The sequence below is a fragment of the Delphinus delphis genome, chromosome 13 (assembly GCF_949987515.2).
Source record: "Delphinus delphis chromosome 13, mDelDel1.2, whole genome shotgun sequence".
NCBI lineage: Eukaryota > Metazoa > Chordata > Mammalia > Artiodactyla > Delphinidae > Delphinus > Delphinus delphis.
Genome location: NC_082695.1, coordinates 15,865,197 through 15,882,211, shown reverse-complemented (window position 1 = coordinate 15,882,211; position 17,015 = coordinate 15,865,197). Strand labels below are relative to the sequence as shown.

Sequence of the window (17,015 nt, the reverse complement as noted above, 5' to 3'; positions counted from 1 at the left end):
AACTGAAGAAGCAGGCAAGAACTTTTTCAGGGCTCAAATAAGGGCATTTAGTATCATAGGACAGAAAGGAAACAACTAGGAGGAAAAACAAACAGCTCCTCTTTCTACTGTGTGTGTCTGAATAAATGATCTCAGCCTATGGGTTCATATACCCTTGGATAAATCATGTCATCCGCCTGCCTGAAATCCTCCAGTAACTTCCCACTAAATTTAGAAATCTCATTTCTTCCCCTGGCTACAAAATCCTGATTGCTCTAATCCCCACTCCACCTTCTATCTCAATCTGTACCCCTTTTCCGCTCCTTTCATTAAGTCCCAGGCACTTGAGCCTTTTTTTTACAGTCTCTGGAACATGCTCAGCAGTTTCCTGCCTTGGGGCCTTTGACTTGTATTTGCTTTTCAATAGCTGACTCTTCATCATTCAGGTCAGATGGCACCACTCAAGAGGTCCTCTTGTGACCCCACGTATCACATACCCTGACATATTTTATTAATCAGGACTTAATTACAAACTAATATTTATTTTTATTGTCTCTTCCCCCACTTCAGCCACTAACTAGGATATAGAGTTCATTTACCATTATATCAGCAGAGCCTAACACGGAATCTGGCACGTAGTAAATAAGTGCTCAACACATAAATGTTGAATTAATGAATGCGAGCACGCAAGGTACTTTAAACAAAATAACTAGTGGCCTTGGAATAATTTTAAATTCACAAATATTACCATCTTGCTGAGGAATATAACAATACAAAATTGAGATGACTTACACCATTTAAAAGGTTGTGGCTTCTAGGAATCTGAACAAAAATGAACCAGGCAGAAATGCCAACTTAAGATGAAAGTGTTTAAATAAATTAACCCATCCATTTTAAATAGATTTGCTATGCTTCACTTAATTCTGAAGAAGGAAGAATATATACTTCCCATATTAATAAATCACAGCAAAAAAGTAGGAAGAGTTTCAATAACAAGGCTGTAGATACATTGAAACCCCTTTTTATATTAAAAGTTAGAATGAAAGACAAATCCAGATTGAACATAGTGATTGCAAAATATAATGCAATTTTGAACAATTAAAATTATGAAAATATACAAAATTGATGGGCAACACAGCTAGGCATTTGTACATTTTCCATTATGTGGAGAACACTAAAAAGTTCTCTACCTTTTATCCACATCAGATAAATGATTTAAACCAAATGTTTGCTTTGGAGAGTCTTAGGATCTCAGTAGTATAAAAAGCAGTAATTTTTCAGTCTGTAAACAGTAGTCGTGTTTTTTCTCCTTTTCTTTTTTTTAAATATCAGTTTTCCACACAAAAACAAAATAAAACAAAAAACCCACACAAACTAAAAACAGCAGCAGCAGCAATGAGTTATTTGGGAATTCTCTTCAAATACCAATTACATACAATTGCTGGAGAGGGTGCTTTTTACTCATGTAAGAATATATGTGTATATATATATATATTTTTTTAACTGTACACAATTTATAGTGCATGACAATTTCCAAAAGAACAGATCAATAAAAGATATTGGCCATTTCTGCATAATTTCATTCTTTTTACAATTATCTCAAAATGTAAGAGGTTGGATGTAATTGAAATGCTACATTTAGTAGGGAAATCAACATGTAACAAAGGAAGCATAACCCCAATGTAACATTATCTGTCACTAAAACCAGTAGAGGACCCAGATGCCCCTAGGCAAGAGACTAGGTAGGTAGACCACTGGAGTCACACACTGTCCCTGAGGACCAAGGCCAGCCCACTGAGCACACATATGCTAGAATGATCACTGTCAGTTAATAGACTTGTTTCAAAGAACATTTCTATTTCTACGTATAGTATTTTTGGATATTCAAAGAAACATCATTTCAAGAACACATGCCATACACACATACCCCCAACCCCATACACAAAGTTCCATCTAAATAGACCATAGTTTTATGAAATTATGATGTTATTAAGTTAGATTCAGAATCAATCAGAATTTTTAATTCATCTTGTTCAAGGCAGTTCTTTTCTTTTGGGGTGGGGTATAACAGTTGTGGCTACCAATTAACATCAAAACTGGTTTTTTTTAATTACTGGATAGACTAGGATTTCCAACAAGTCTTATTTTGACCATGTAATTCAGTAATTTTCAAAAAAGTTTCCCTACAAGTTGAGACAGTTATTAATCACCCTACCAAATTGTGAATCTAAGAAAGTCAAAATGATAGGGACAAAATGCAATTGCTTTGCATACAGATTTTCCAAGCTCTTTTTTGGTTGCTTTTAAAAGAAAAAAGTATCACATTTCACTGGAGAAGTGAGTTGGAAAGGACCTTGAAGGTCTTCAAGACCAATCCTCCATCAGATATTTGAATCTCCTCATCAAATTCATTTCTTTGCTTTTCAGAATTATTAACTTTAACGGTATTTGGGTAACAAAGACCAAAAACAGAGGCACAGATTCAAACACAAAAAAGTTACCAAAGCAGTTGTATAAAATGTGTAACATTTTCAAGAGCAATGTTTATCTTTTCTGTCAAACCAACCTCTGAAGCCATAGTCTTGGGGAGCTCCAGATGAACAAAGTAAACACCATCCTGGTAATAATTCTCAAGTTTGAAAAAGGTAAACTGAACCTCAAGCCCAACTGATAACATTTCTTTTGCCAGCCTAAATCTTAAAATCTAGGTTAAATCCATATTAATATACATTCCTTCCTTTCTTCCTTCTCAAACCTCCCACTTAAAAAACACTAAAGTATTAAATCTTTACTTTCAAGCATATATACATGTATATACATTTACATATACATGTATATACGGTTGAAAATATACGTATATATGTAAAAGCATATACATATATATATATAGCTCACAAAACCAATGACACTGGTATTAGACTTGCCTGCATAAATTATGTACACCTCTCTTCTTTAAAACAGTGATTCCCATCTTTCCCAAGTAGACAAAAGACAGCAAGCTAGTCCTCAGCAGGCTTATCAGTGGTCTGCACTACTTTCCCCTCCAAACAGCTGTAAGGTAACAGAAGGCTACTTCTGATTTAACTCTCACAGGAGCTAGGATGGGGATGTCTCGGCCATTGGGATTATTAAGCTGAAAACCGACAGCCTGTGGGCATCGGAGTGATGTCCTTCAGTGGCAGGTGCTTATGCCAAATTTCATCTGAGGTCCTTTGGGTACCTGCCTTGGGTTCTGTGGGAGCCAAGCATTTGAGGAAGCCTCAAAACTAAACTGCTAATGTGGAAAGAGGGCCTGCTCCCAATCATGGTCCCCCTCTTCTTCTGCTTTCTGCTTCCTAAGGCTCAAGGACCAGACCAAAACACGCACTGCTATAATGGTAGGGCCATTCAGCTGCTCTGAGGTCAATGCTTTATGCTTAATTTCTATTGCTGCTTTCCCCCCACCCCACCAGATGTTTCTGGTGATAGAAGGGAAGAAGAGTGGGGTTCTCTTGTGGCTGCCATATGCATATGAACATGTATAAAAAGTGGTCAAACCCAGATGAGGGTCCTGCTTCTGGTTTATATACAATAATTTAATCAGTTGTACACATTTAATACCTAAAAAATTAATTCACGATCAAAGTCCTTCATGCATTTTATGAGGAAGTTCTGGATTAAAATGATGGTCAATCAGATGTAGCTTTTGCCTGGGAAGATGATGTCATTTTCTGTTGTAGAGTCATCAGTGCTTGTGGTTCACACTAACTTAAATTTTTAGTTTCTTTGTAGTCTCAAGTCTTTTTTTCAGCAGCTCCCCAATTTCCAGAAGTGAGTGCAGGTAACTGCTCTGCACCTTCCCTTGTACAGTCTTTGAAAATTTTCTCTCTTCCTACAAAGGAAACAAGAATTAGTGGTCTTGCTCAGAAAGCATTCCCCCAGATTAGAGATCCTCAGGTATTAATTAAAATTACCACTACCTCTGGTCTCACTGCAAGCTCCATCAGAATAGAGTGGGTCATTTTCAATTTCATTAAATGCAAAGATGGCTAAACTCATCACAGATGTATATTTTTCCATGTGACTTTTCACTGAGACCCCTGTTGCTTTAGCATTACCAATCTTTCAAGTAACCTTTGTTATAAATTATATCAAGTCGGAAAAGCGAGATTTCTGATTTCTAGTTTTCATCAAGAGAAAAAGTTAGGGGCTTCCCTGGTGGCGCAGTGGTTGAGAATCTGCCTGCCAATGAAGGGGACACGGGTTTGAGCCCTGGTCTGGGAAGATCCCACATGCCGTGGAGCAACTGGGCCCGTGAGCCACAACCACTGAGCCTGCGCGTCTGGAGCCTGTGCTCCGCAACAAGAGAGGCCACGATAGTGAGAGGCCCGTGCACCGCGATGAAGAGTGGCTCCCGCTTGCCGCTTCTAGAGAAAGCCCTCACACAGAAACGAAGACCCAACACAGCCATAAATAAATAAATAAATAAATAAATAAATAAATACTTTTTTTAAAAAAAGAAAAAAAGTTAGAAAATTATTACTAAGTACTTTAGCCATAAAATTACTACTATTTTGTTATGAGCTGTACAAAGTGGAAAAATTGAGATTTCTTATTATTAGTTTCATCGGAAAAAAAGTAGAAATTTATTATTCATTTAGACTTATCACAGCCACTTTTTAAAGGCATCAAATTTACCAGTATCATCTTTTCTAGTTACAATATTGACAGGCCTCCCTCCATGTTGACAAAGTCCACGATCATGTTCCAGAGGCCAAACAACTAAAAAAGACCAGTTTTCCTAAGGCTGCTCAAATATGTGAGTTAAATATTTGCTGCACGTTTGACCTGTGGTAGAAAGCACAAAAAATAAAGGGGATGGAGTGTTCAAACACAGAAAGAAGGTTGGCTGAAAACTGGTTAGCTTTACATGAAGTTGGCAGTACTTTAAAGCCCAAAAGAAACCAACAAGTTTCTGACCCAACAAGTGGGTCATTTTATGACCCAACAAGTGCATAAAAAGGTATGTACACAAATACATTTCATTCAGTACTATATGTAAAAGCAAATGTATAGAAACAACCTAAAATATGTCCAATGGATGTGGTACATTCATATTTTGAACACTATACAGTTGTTTAAAAGAACAAGATTGATCTAGATGCAGTAGCCTGAACAGAACTCTTGAATATTGGTTGAGTGAAGAACTCATTGGTTGAATTTATGCTTCTGAATAAAATAAAGTGTATATAATTTACTTAAAAAAAACCTAACAGATGTTAGAGTACATTATAAAGTTACATTAAGACCAGATGGATTTTTAAAAAAGGGTGGGGAGGAGGACACTTCCCTGGTGGTCCAGTGGCTAAGACTCCACGCTCCCAATGCAGGTGGCCCAGGTTCAATCCCTAGTTGGGAACTAGATCCCACATGCATGCCACAACTAAGAGTTCGAATGCCACAACTATGAGCCCACATGCTGCAACTAAAAGATCCCACATGCTGCAACAAAGACCTGGTGCAACCAAAATAAATAAATATTTTAATAAGGAGGGGAGGGTGTCTTGGCATACAACCAGTTTCAGTGGATACCGCTAGGGAAGAGGAAAGGGGACCAGGACTAGAGGTAGTACTCCAGAGGCCTTGTTCATAGTGTTTCAAGTTTAGAAAGAAAGGAAGGAAAGAAAAAAGTGAACCTAATGTAAATGGAACTGAAGTTGTTTTTTTTTCTTTTTTTTTTTTTAACCCAAAAGAAAGTACTAAGCACTACATGGATCCAATATTTGGTGGCCCGTGCTGCTCAGTATGTTATATGTATCATGACTTTAACAAAATAAGGCAATATACAGCCATTATTGTTTTGTTTAATCTTCACTATAACCCTATGAAGTAGGTATTATTTTATCTGAGCAGGACACTATGGGGCCTTCCTGGGACAAGCCTTCCCCCATATCCTCTGCTTTAGCTCTTCTCTGAAGTACCTAGATAATAGTATTTGATGCAAATTTCCTGAGTTGTTTTGCAGATGTGAAATCAATCCCCCCACCAAATGGAAGATGTTAACTACTTGATGACCATGAGCACATAAGCCCCAGGCCTCCTGGAGCCTAAGGACTGATAAAGTTAACCCCTGTGACACCACCCTGTTCCCCCATTATCAGCCAATCAGAGAACTGTGCACGATCTGATCACACACCCTGCGACCCTCCTCCCTCACCTGGCTTTTAAAAATGCTTTGCTGAAACCCTTCAGGGAGTTCTGGGCTTTTAGGGCATGAGCCACCCGTCTCCTTGCATGGTCTTGCAATAAACCTTTCTCTGCTCCAAACTCCAATGTTTCAGTTTGTTTCGGCTCACTGTGCACTGGGCATGCGAGCTTGCATTAACATTATTATGATTTCCATTTTCCAAATAAAGAAATTGAGGCCCAAAGAGGTTAAGCGACTTTCCCAAGGTCAAAAGATGAAGACAGAACCAGGGCTTGGAAAATCTAGCAAGTAGCCCAGAGTTAAGGATAACCTCTAGAATAATCAAAATGAGAAATCTTATTCCTCATTTCAGGAGGCAGATAGATCTTTCAACAAGAACAACCACTCAATCCTCTTGACAACAGCAGGGCTACTATGCCTGTCACCTTTGTATCCAACAGTCCTTCCCACATACCACTGAGGCAGGAGATAGATGGGCTCCAGGCTAGGCATTTACAACTGGCCTCCTGTTCACACCTCATGGGATGAGGAGAAGATGAGCTCCAGGCTGGACATTCATTATCAGTCCCTATTTACATTTCCTGAAGCAAGAGACAAACGGGCTCCAGGACTACATGTTTATGACTAGACTCCTGTCTATATTTCGAGATGTGCACCTCAATATAAAAACCAGCAACAGGGGCTTCCCTGGTGGCGCAGTGGTTGAGAGTCCACCTGCGGATGCAGGGGATACGGGTTCGTGCCTCGGTCCGGGAAGATCCCACATGCCGTGGAGCGGCTGGGCCCGTGAGCCATGGCCGCTGAGCCTGCGTGTCCGGAGCCTGTGCTCCGCAACGGGAGGGGTTACAGCAGTGAGAGGCCCGCGTACCGCAAAAAAAAACAAAAAAACAAAAAAAACCAAAGAAACAGGAACAGGGTAAATAACCGGACACTGGGCATTTTTATGGCAGGGACAGACTGGGACTAAACCCTATTAAATGATCCAGAGGTCACACACCTCCCATCCTTGGGGCAAGGGAAACACTACGCATGTGCAAAAGCCTACACAGCGTCAAAAAGGCAGGAGATGCCAGACCATAGTAAGTCCTGCCATCTCCTCCCAGAGGCCTTTGCAGTGGGATCCATCTTAACTTAGAGGTGCGTGCGCACCCAGGGGAGGGTCCAGAAACAAATTAGCCCTGGGGTCAAAACAATACAACTGGCCAAAAAGAAGACAAAGACCCGGAAGACTGACACCTTATAAAGGATTTAAACTTCCCAAAGGCGCTACTCTCTGAGTTCGCCTGTGCATCTTTCCGCATGTACTTTGCTTTTCCAATAAACTTTTTACTTTTCTTTACCTTCTGCCTCCTTGCCTGAATTCTTTCTTGCCAAGGCATGTAAGGACTAGGGACCCAGGCCCTAGCTGCTGGCCCCTGTGGTCCAGTGGTTAGGACTCCCAGTCTGGGAACTAAGATCTTGCTTCCTACTACTGCTCACTGCTGCTTGATGCAAGCTGCCGCTTACTACTGCCTGCGTCCGAAATCACCATGGGCTCTGGCTCTGCCAAATGACTCATGGTGCACCACACAATTCACTTTCCTGCCTCTGTGCTGTTGTCTGTGCCTCCTCCTGCTTGGGATTCCTTTCCTCCATTCCTGTCTGCCTGGTGAAAATTTATTAATCCTCAGATGTCCCCTTTCCAGTGAGACTCTTTTTGACTCACTCAGATTTCTGTGCCTATATCGTATCTCCAATTTAGTAATTTGTATGCATCGCTCTACAGCCAGACTCTCTACAGTAGGTCTTTGATCATTATATTTCTACAAGCTTTAAGCCCAACAATAGTGAGCTCAATAAATTTATATCTACTTATTGAAAATCTCAAAGATGTCCGGCAAAGCCCAACCACATGAAGCAATGTGACATCTGTCCAAGTGTGCAATCCTTAAGATTTTAAAAAATAGGTACTATAATTTCGAGTTCTTACTTTTCTATACTATTCACAAAAGGGGATGGGAGTTTAGAGCACAGAATGAGTTTGCATTTAATCTAAAAAGTCAAAAGTTAAACAGCTCCAAATCTACTACTATGAATTACCAGATCTCTTTATAGGTAAAAGGGGTCCAAAAGGACTAGCAAAGACCTTTTGGCATGCATGTGGGGGCGGAAGGCAGATTCCTGCCTGGGATGTACCTGTTTCACAAGGATTTAATTACTAGGCCTTTACTGGGTAACCAAGTACCTGGAAGTCATAAAGGCTAATGGCAGACACAAATGTGTTTAAAGGTGATAGAGAAGAGGGAGAGGTGGAGGTGGTTCTGGATGGTGGGACTGGGAGGTGCTACTCTCTTATTTTCTAATTCTCTTGTAACAAGCATACATTTTTGTCTGTAGAGAAACAGTGAAACACTACAGAGCAGTTAAAAGGAACAAGGTAGATAAGTTACTTATATGTAACGATCTCCTAGAGACTAAACAGAAAAACAAGAGACTAAACAATATGTATAATACGCTATCATTTGTGTTTAAAGGCAAGATGTGGGGGGGAGGGGCACGGTCATAACGTACTTGCAAATGGGTTCTCTAACTCAGGAAGATTACACAAGAAATCATTGATAACAGCAGTTCCTTCTAAAAAGGGAACTAGGGAATGGGTTAGAATGGAAAGGAGGCAATTCACTGGATTTTCTTTCTTTACTCTGAATTTTTTTTTTACCATGTACATATTTTACTTTTTAAAACAATGTAAGGCTTAAAAAAAGGAAGACAAAAATACTAAAGAATTAATAATCCATCAATCAGTACCTCTAATTACCACTGAAGTCTATATTCATTCTAGTGCACATAAGAAAGCAGTTGAATATATAGCTTAACTGGCTAAAACCAAACTTCTAGCCAACACTTGTCTGCTTTCTTTAATCAGTCTTTGGAAATGTTAAATGCTCTGAGCCCTTTCCCACAGTAAGCCCTTTTTTCAAAGCTCTAACATGTTGACATTTTACAAAAGAGGGGCTTACAACCTTTTAAAGCTGGTGTGCCAAGCAAGATTCCATTCACTCCCTTCCCTAGAAGGGCCTGGGTGGAGGTCTTAGGCTAGGATGATGCCTGCCCTCAGATTGCTGGATGAGCTTCCTCATCAGCAGAGGCTTAGGTCAAACTACTCAAGGAAAGCATTTCCTCATGATCGGAGTTTCATCACTGGAACAACTAGCCAGAATCAGGTGGCTCCACCATTGCTCTTCTGGCTCCTATCAAAATCCTAAACCTACTCCAAGCTGGTGCATGTTAACTCACCTGACACCATTTGTTTGTTTTATTTAATTAACTTTTTTAAAAGAATCCCCTTTTTTTTCTTTTCTTGGTACGCGGGCCTCTCACTGTTGTGGCCTCTCCGGTTGAGGAGCACAGGCTCCGGACGCGCAGGCTCGGCGGCCATGGCTCACGGGCCTAGTCACTCCGCGGCATGTGGGATCCTCCCAGACCGGGGCACGAACCCGCGTCCCCTGCATCGGCAGGCGGACCCTCAACCACTGCGCCACCAGGGAAGCCCAAGAATCCACATTTTTAAAAGTGAGACTTTATCAGGGATTTTGCTAGCAGAATTTTAAGAAACCAGCCTAAAATAATGATCAGGAGAAAACTGACTAGTACCTTTGATTCCATACTTGTTTCATTCCTTTTTGGCTGGCTTGCTCTGGCCTCATTATTACTGACATAATTAGTTCTGATGTCCAGCATCTTTCCTTTTCCATGTGATAACTGCTGGGCTGGCAAAGAAACCAGCCAATCCAACAGCAGGTAAGTTCTCAGTCAAGGAGATTGTCCCTGAATCTCAAAAGTATGGCTGGTTTCCTATGGTGCTCAAAACAGGGACAATACTAATTCTACTCTTCAACAATTCATCAGTTGTTTTCATAGTAAAAGAACACCCCCAAAAATGTATTCAAAGGTGGAAAGCGGGAGGGGGGATGAAGGGAGAGGAGACACCACCACCACCAAGACCACAGCAAAAAACCAGTGCCAGGCACCTTCTAATCACAATTCCCATAAGGAGAGAATAATGAATTAAAAATTAACTTGTCCCTGTGATAACAATAAGAACACTTGAATGTCTATATATAACTTATTGCTGATCAACTATAGTCTCTTACCATACAGTCTCTTACCAGTGAGAGGGAAGTGTCTTCTAAAATAAGTTCTTCAAGTTTAAGTGCAATTAGATGTGTTTCAAGTCCTTTAATATGATCCACAACATTCGAAATTAAAGTCTGAAGCCCAGTAACATAGTCTTGGAAACTGGTAAAGACAGGTGGCTGGAAAAAAAGATTTTTAAAAAGTTGAAAGATTATCAAACGTATTTCTCCCATGCTATATCACATAAGATATACTAATTTCATGCTATAGCATTACTTAATTCTATTAATAGTAACAGGATGGGACTTCCCTGGAGATCCAGTGGTTAAGATTCTGCACTTCCACAGCAGGGGGCACGGGTTCAATCCCTGGTTGGGGAAATAAGATCCCACATGGTGTGTGGTGTAGTCCCCGCAAAAAAAAATAGTAACAAGGATAGATATAGTTTTGGATATTAAGAGAGTCTCTCAAACCAAGGTAAATTTAATAGCCACCAAATGCTAACTCAGTAATGATGACTTTTTTTCAGTGTGGTTTTATTTCACTCTGGGGAAGTAGAGGTGAAAAAACAAATAAAAAACCTTAGTTGGTCATTATTCAACTTCAGGTTGGGAATCTCCTAGAACACTAAAGGAGATGAGAAGAACCAAGTCTTCATTTCTTCTCTTTATGTCTTTGAGATTTCCTCTAATGTTAATAACAGAAACAGAAATTCTAAATTCTAATGGAAAAAATGATGGGTGACAACAATCAAGAAAATTCTGAAAAAGAGCCGTTAAGGGGAACTTGCCCTAATAGATATTAGGGTATATTATAAAGTTACATCAAATCCCGATGGGACTGGCATATAAGTAAATTGACAAAGACTGAAAGAACACAAATCCCAAGATAGAGCAAAGAATATAAAGGAATTTAAATGGTTACCTTTCAAAACAGTGGTTTTCAAGTGGATGAATGGTACTGAATAGCTAGCTAGACATATTGTGAAATATAAAATAAATAAAATAATAAATAACAAAATAAATTCCAGACAGATTTAAATACTTAAATTTTTTAAAAAAATCCATCGACGCACCAGAAGAGGATTTAGGTAGTGGCTTTTGCGATCATAAATTGAAAAGGTCTTTCTAAACATAATACTAACCTAAGAACTGTTAAAAAAAAATCTTGGGGGAGGGGCAATAGGTGGGTGGGGGAGTGGGAGGTACAAACTACTGGGTTAAGATAGGCTCAATGACGTATTGTACAACATGGGGCATATAGCCAATATTTTGTAATATCTGTAAATGGAAAGTAACCTTTAAAAATTATACAAGAACTAAAAAAAATTTTTTAATCACCATACATTTGGAAATTATTGAATAGCACCTAAACAAAACAATGGTCAAAGAATAAATCACAAGAAGTATTAGAAAAAAATGTTTGCTATGTCAGATGAAGATATGAAGTACCAAATTTGTGGGATAAACATAAAGTGGTGATTAGCAGCAAATTTGGAGTCCAAATCCCATTAGAAAAAGGATAAAACCATAAAACCAATGATCTAAGCATTAATTCAAAGGAGTTAGGCATGACAAAAAATCTTATTTTTTAAAAACTACTATACTGACAAAAAAATCACTCAAGTTAAAAGACATGTCAAACTGAAAAAAACTGCATCATATATGAAAAAGGATTGTGTTAACACTACTATGTTAAGAGTCTAATAGCTCAAAACATATCAATGGAAAAAATACTACCACCACAATAGGAAACTTGGGCAAAGACAGAAACAATATCAAAGAAATCCCAGCAGTGATACAATTTAAAAAACAGATAAACACAAGAAACCTAGCCAATCAACTAGTTAAGGCCAGCTTTTCACTCAAGAAGTCTTCTTTGAAGGTGCAACATCAATAGAATTTTTTTAACGCAAATTGGAAAAAGGAGAGTACCAATGTTTGCCTATCAAATGGGTAAGGATACAGACACACCACACCACTGGGGAATGTAAAAACAGGTAACTCCAGCTTTTTGAAAGTTCGCTTCACGCCACTTAGCTTTCACGAAAGACCTACATTAGTACCTGTTTTGGCTAACCAAAAGAAATCCAAGGAGGATTTTTGCTTTCACAGGAAAAAGGCGGCGAAAAGCGTTTGCAGCAAGCTGTTACAGAAGCAGCGCACACCCTTAGCAGCAAGAGTGGCACCGGAAGTGCCACTCAACATCAAGCCGCCACAGCGGTGAACTATGTCTGTAAGCATCTGTGCTTTATCTCAATTTACTTTGTGCATCCATTGTCCTAAGGTAATTGCTTCTTCCCTTTATGCCACCTGGGCTTACGAAAGGTTTCAAAGGAATGCTATACTTCTGGATAGCAGGGAAACCTGTATACATAGTAATGTCAGATCTAAGAGATAGCCTAAGGAAATCATATTATAAATTCATCTTGTGTTTGTCCTTTTTTTTTTTTTTTTTTTTTTTGCGGTACGCGGGCCTCTCACTGCTGTGGCCTCTCCCGCTGCAGAGCACAGGCTCTGGACGCGCAGGCTCAGCAGCCATGGCTCACAGGCCCAGCCGCTCCGCGGCACGTGGGATCCCCCCGGACTGGGGCACAAACCCGCCCCCCTGCATCGGCAGGCGGACTCTCAACCACTGCGCCACCAGGGAAGCCCTGTCCATATTTTAATAGCAGCACTATTTATAATATTAAAAGAAAATCAGAACTAAACATTCAACAATGGGAATAAGTTATGATATATTAATATAACAGGATAGTACATAACCATTAAAAGTAATGAGATACATCTATATTTGCTGAAATGAAGAGATGTCTAAGATACCCTATTAAGTGAAAACAAAAACAAATAGCAAAGTTGCAGAACTTTCTACAGAGCATGATTCTGGTTTGTATGCAGTGGCTATCTCTGTTTGCTGGGAAAACGGGTGATCTTCACTTTATTCATATATTTAGGTTACACTGACAATCAGAAAAATAGGCGGCTATTCTCATTTTTGGAAATTAGAAAAGCAATAACTACAAAAACTCTCACAAAATTCAAATACCAAAAGCTATTGACAAGTACTAGGAGTGTAGGTTTTCATTAGAAGAGAAAGTAATCACACAACTCTGATCAATTCTTTCAAACTGCACTCATGGTCTGTTAAATTATCTTGAACAAAGTGAAGGAGAGAAATGAATGAATGGCAACACTCAGGACAAGTGTCAAATCTAAAATTGTTACTGAATTGTGCAGGAAGTTAATATTACTAATAAATCCATCAACATTTTCAAACGACAATGTTACTATATTCCTACAGTGAACAAAAATCTTCCATTAATAATAAGATAAATTCGAACATTAACAAAACAGCATGCCATTAGAGAATAAATCCTAAACATCTTTCCTTATGAAAAGGATATAAATTATGTTAATGTTTTACACATGCAAAAATTAAATCAATTAAGATGGGAGGAAACTCCAAAATTGAATACAAACAGAAATAGATGAATCTTATTTACATCACACTAATATAATCTGAGTTTTTAATTCCAGTGCTTTTACAGAGTACCTCAACTGTCTACATTCACTGGAACATATTCTAAGGACAAAAAAGAAATGCAAAAATTTGAACTTTATTTAGTGGGTTTGTTATTGGAACTGGTAGTGGAACCAATGTACTAATTCCAAAACTATTTAGTATTTATTGTAAAACAGCAAATGAATAAATATATTGATGCTGTTGGGAACCATGGTTCTTACTCTGAAAAGAAAACTACAAATATGGAATGAGGGAAGGAATGGAAGGAAGAACACTGATATTGGACTAAAACTGGAGGTATCAGTAAGAATTAATTATTTAAAACTCTGTGTGTGTGTGTGTGTGTGTGTGTGTGTGTGTGTGTGTGTGTGTGTAAATAAATTTCCTGTCTCTCTTCATGGCCATTAACTAGAAACAGTAAAACTCTAATAGCAATTAGTATACCTAACAACTAGATCTTGGTATTTTGCATACCATTCCCCATAAAGGAACCAGGGTTCATTGAAAAAAATGACTGATTTCAGTTCAGTGGGTGAGTACAAAGTGCTTGGAGCATTTTTGTTGTTTCAGACAGTAAGGGCTCAAAGACCAATGTTCAAGGACGGGAACCAGCTTAAAGTGGCTCCCATTAGCCAAATCTGTGCATCCAAAAGAAAATGATGATAATGGTTTACAAGGTAAATTTAAAAAAGAATGAGTCCACAGTGATACTAAAATAGTGATATTAAAAATATACAGCTCTATTTTTACAGAATGCCAGTTAATAAATGATAAATGATTGGTAGAATTTTTTTAAATCACCACTGTGGAACCACCAAAGAAATAAATGATTCATGCAAGTTAGACTAACAATGGATGTTAAAACCAGTGGGTGAAAGGCTGGTGGGGAACAGCATATTCAGAGTCTCAAAGCATCATCTCACAGATTAATTACACGGGAGGAAAGACACTCTTACAATAAAGAAATCTGGCAGACACTTCCTTTATCAAATAATTAAACCTGAAATTATCAATAATGGGACATAACAACATTAGTGCCTCCTAATTTAACTGCTAAAAAGGACACAGCATCTATGTTTAACCTAAATCTATGGAAACAATTAGCCAAATCCAGACTGTGGGATAGTCTACCAAAAACCTTGCTAGACTTTTCAATAATAAAGACAAACAAAAGCTAAGGAAGTACGCTTGATGAAAGAAAGGTACAGAGAGGGCGAGGGCGAGGGCGAGGGCGAGGGCGAGGGCGAGGGCGAGGGCGAGGGCGAGGGCGAGGGCAAGCCAATGTGGCAAATTGTTAACAAGTGGTGAATCTAGGTAAGGATGTCTGGGTGTCATTATACTAGTCTTCCAGCTTTTCTGCAGGTGTATATTTTTTTTTAAAAGCTGGGGAGAGAAAAGGAATGCATATTGGGTCCTATGATCTCTTACAAAATGCAGGAAAACAGTGAAAAGAAAAGGCAGCATGCAGCCAGATTGTTACTTGTGTTTTCTCTGTTATTACCATGATGATGCTGGTTTCTTTTTTCTTCTTCTTCTTTTTCTGTAAATTTAATTTGTATGGTCGCAGGACACTCTCACAGTAACTGGACACCCAAAGGATAATAGAAATAGTCTGAAAGAGGAAAAATTGCAAATTCATCAATAAGGATTACACTCAAGATATCTATCAATAACAAAGATTATGAACTATACAAATTCTATGCAAACAGCTCTTCTATGCAAATCTCTTCAAGTTCTCTTGTAACTCTCCACTCTCTAATTTCTACAATCACCACACTGATCCAGGTCTTCTTCATCTCCCACTCAGAATACTGTCTTTATTCTTTCTTCTGGCTCTCCCAGCTCTAAACTCATCCTCTACTCCAGTGGTCCCCAACCTTTTTGGCACCAGGGACTGGTTTCGTGGAAGACAATTTTTCCATGGACGGGGGGATGGTTTGGCGATGATTCAGGCTCATTACGTTTATTGTGCACTTTATTTCTATTATAATAACACTGTAATATATAATGAAATAATTATACAACTCACCATAATGCAGAATCAGTGGGAGCCCTGAGCTTGTTTGTTCACTTGCCACTCACTGATAGGGTTTTGATATGAGTCTGCAAGCAACTGATTTATTATGGTCTCTGTGCAGTCAAACCTCTCTGCTCAAGATAATCTGTATTTGCAGCCACTCCCCAGTGCTAGTATCACTGCCTCAGCTCCACCTCAGATCATCAGGCATTTAGATTCTCATGCGGAGCACGCAACCTAGATCCTACAGTTCACAGTAGGGTTCGCGCTCCTATGAGAATCTAATGCCGCTGCTGATCTGACAGGAGGCAGAGCTCAGGCGGTAATGCAAGTGATGGGGAGCAGTTGTAAACACAGACGAAGCTTCGCTCACCTGCTGCTCACCTCCTGCTGTACGGCCCAGTTCCTAACAGTCTGTTAACAGACTGGTTAACAGTCCGTGGCCCGGGGGTTCAGGACATCTGCTCTACTCAGCCCAATTTTCTTTCACTTCCTTGCAGGAGATGGGGATCCATTAACATCCTTTTCACTGAAGTGAAAAGTCCAAATTCCTAGGTATGGAATCCAAAGGTTCTGTAAAATATGCCTCTCCCCACCCACCTCTCCATCCAGGTAAGATACTGCCTCACCTACAAACCTTAAATTGTGTATGAAGAAATCTCCCCAGTTGGTCAGCACATATTCTCCTTTGAATTAAGTTAGGTGTTTACACGTCTTCACCTATGCTACAGCGTATTCATGTACATATATACACGCAATTATTTCTCATTCACTCATTAAGTATCTCTTAGGCACTTAAAATGTCACCAAAACAGAGAATATTGCCTTCAGGAAGCTTACAGACTAGTAGAAAAAGAAAGTAAATAAACATGTGACAAAATAAACGGAAAAAAGATAATGGATTATGAGTGTTTGTGATCCTTCTTTCTCTCTCTGGCTAAAAGAAAAAAAGTGTTTTGCTACATCAGCTCCTGGATTCTCTTTCATAATGCAGAATCTCAGCAATTAGTGAACAGCAGCAACAAATTTAGAAAGCTGGCAGAATTAACTTAAACTACGTGATAGTTGAGTCAAAAAGGAAAATGAACAGAAGAGAGCTAGATTTGCAGTGAATCTGAGGAATCTTTAAAGATTTGTAAAGCAAATTTCAAGAAGTTTTACCCTAACATTATGAATGAAATTCTCCTGATACCC

At 39.1% G+C, this 17,015-nt stretch overlaps 1 protein-coding gene across 1 annotated transcript in view; it reads right to left on the bottom strand.

Moving 5' to 3' along the window:
• Positions 1 to 1,933: 1,933 nt before the first annotated feature.
• The window catches only part of NAA25 (N-alpha-acetyltransferase 25, NatB auxiliary subunit), a 72,346-nt gene continuing 57,264 nt past the window's right edge, over positions 1,934 to 17,015 (bottom strand). The window contains exons 22-24 of the mRNA XM_060028157.1: positions 15,306 to 15,416; positions 10,315 to 10,461; positions 1,934 to 3,850 (exon numbers count right to left, since the gene is read on the bottom strand). Of these exons, the coding sequence (XP_059884140.1) occupies positions 3,728 to 3,850; positions 10,315 to 10,461; positions 15,306 to 15,416 (381 nt within the window). The 3' untranslated portion in view covers positions 1,934 to 3,727. The remainder of the gene's footprint in view (positions 3,851 to 10,314; positions 10,462 to 15,305; positions 15,417 to 17,015) is intronic.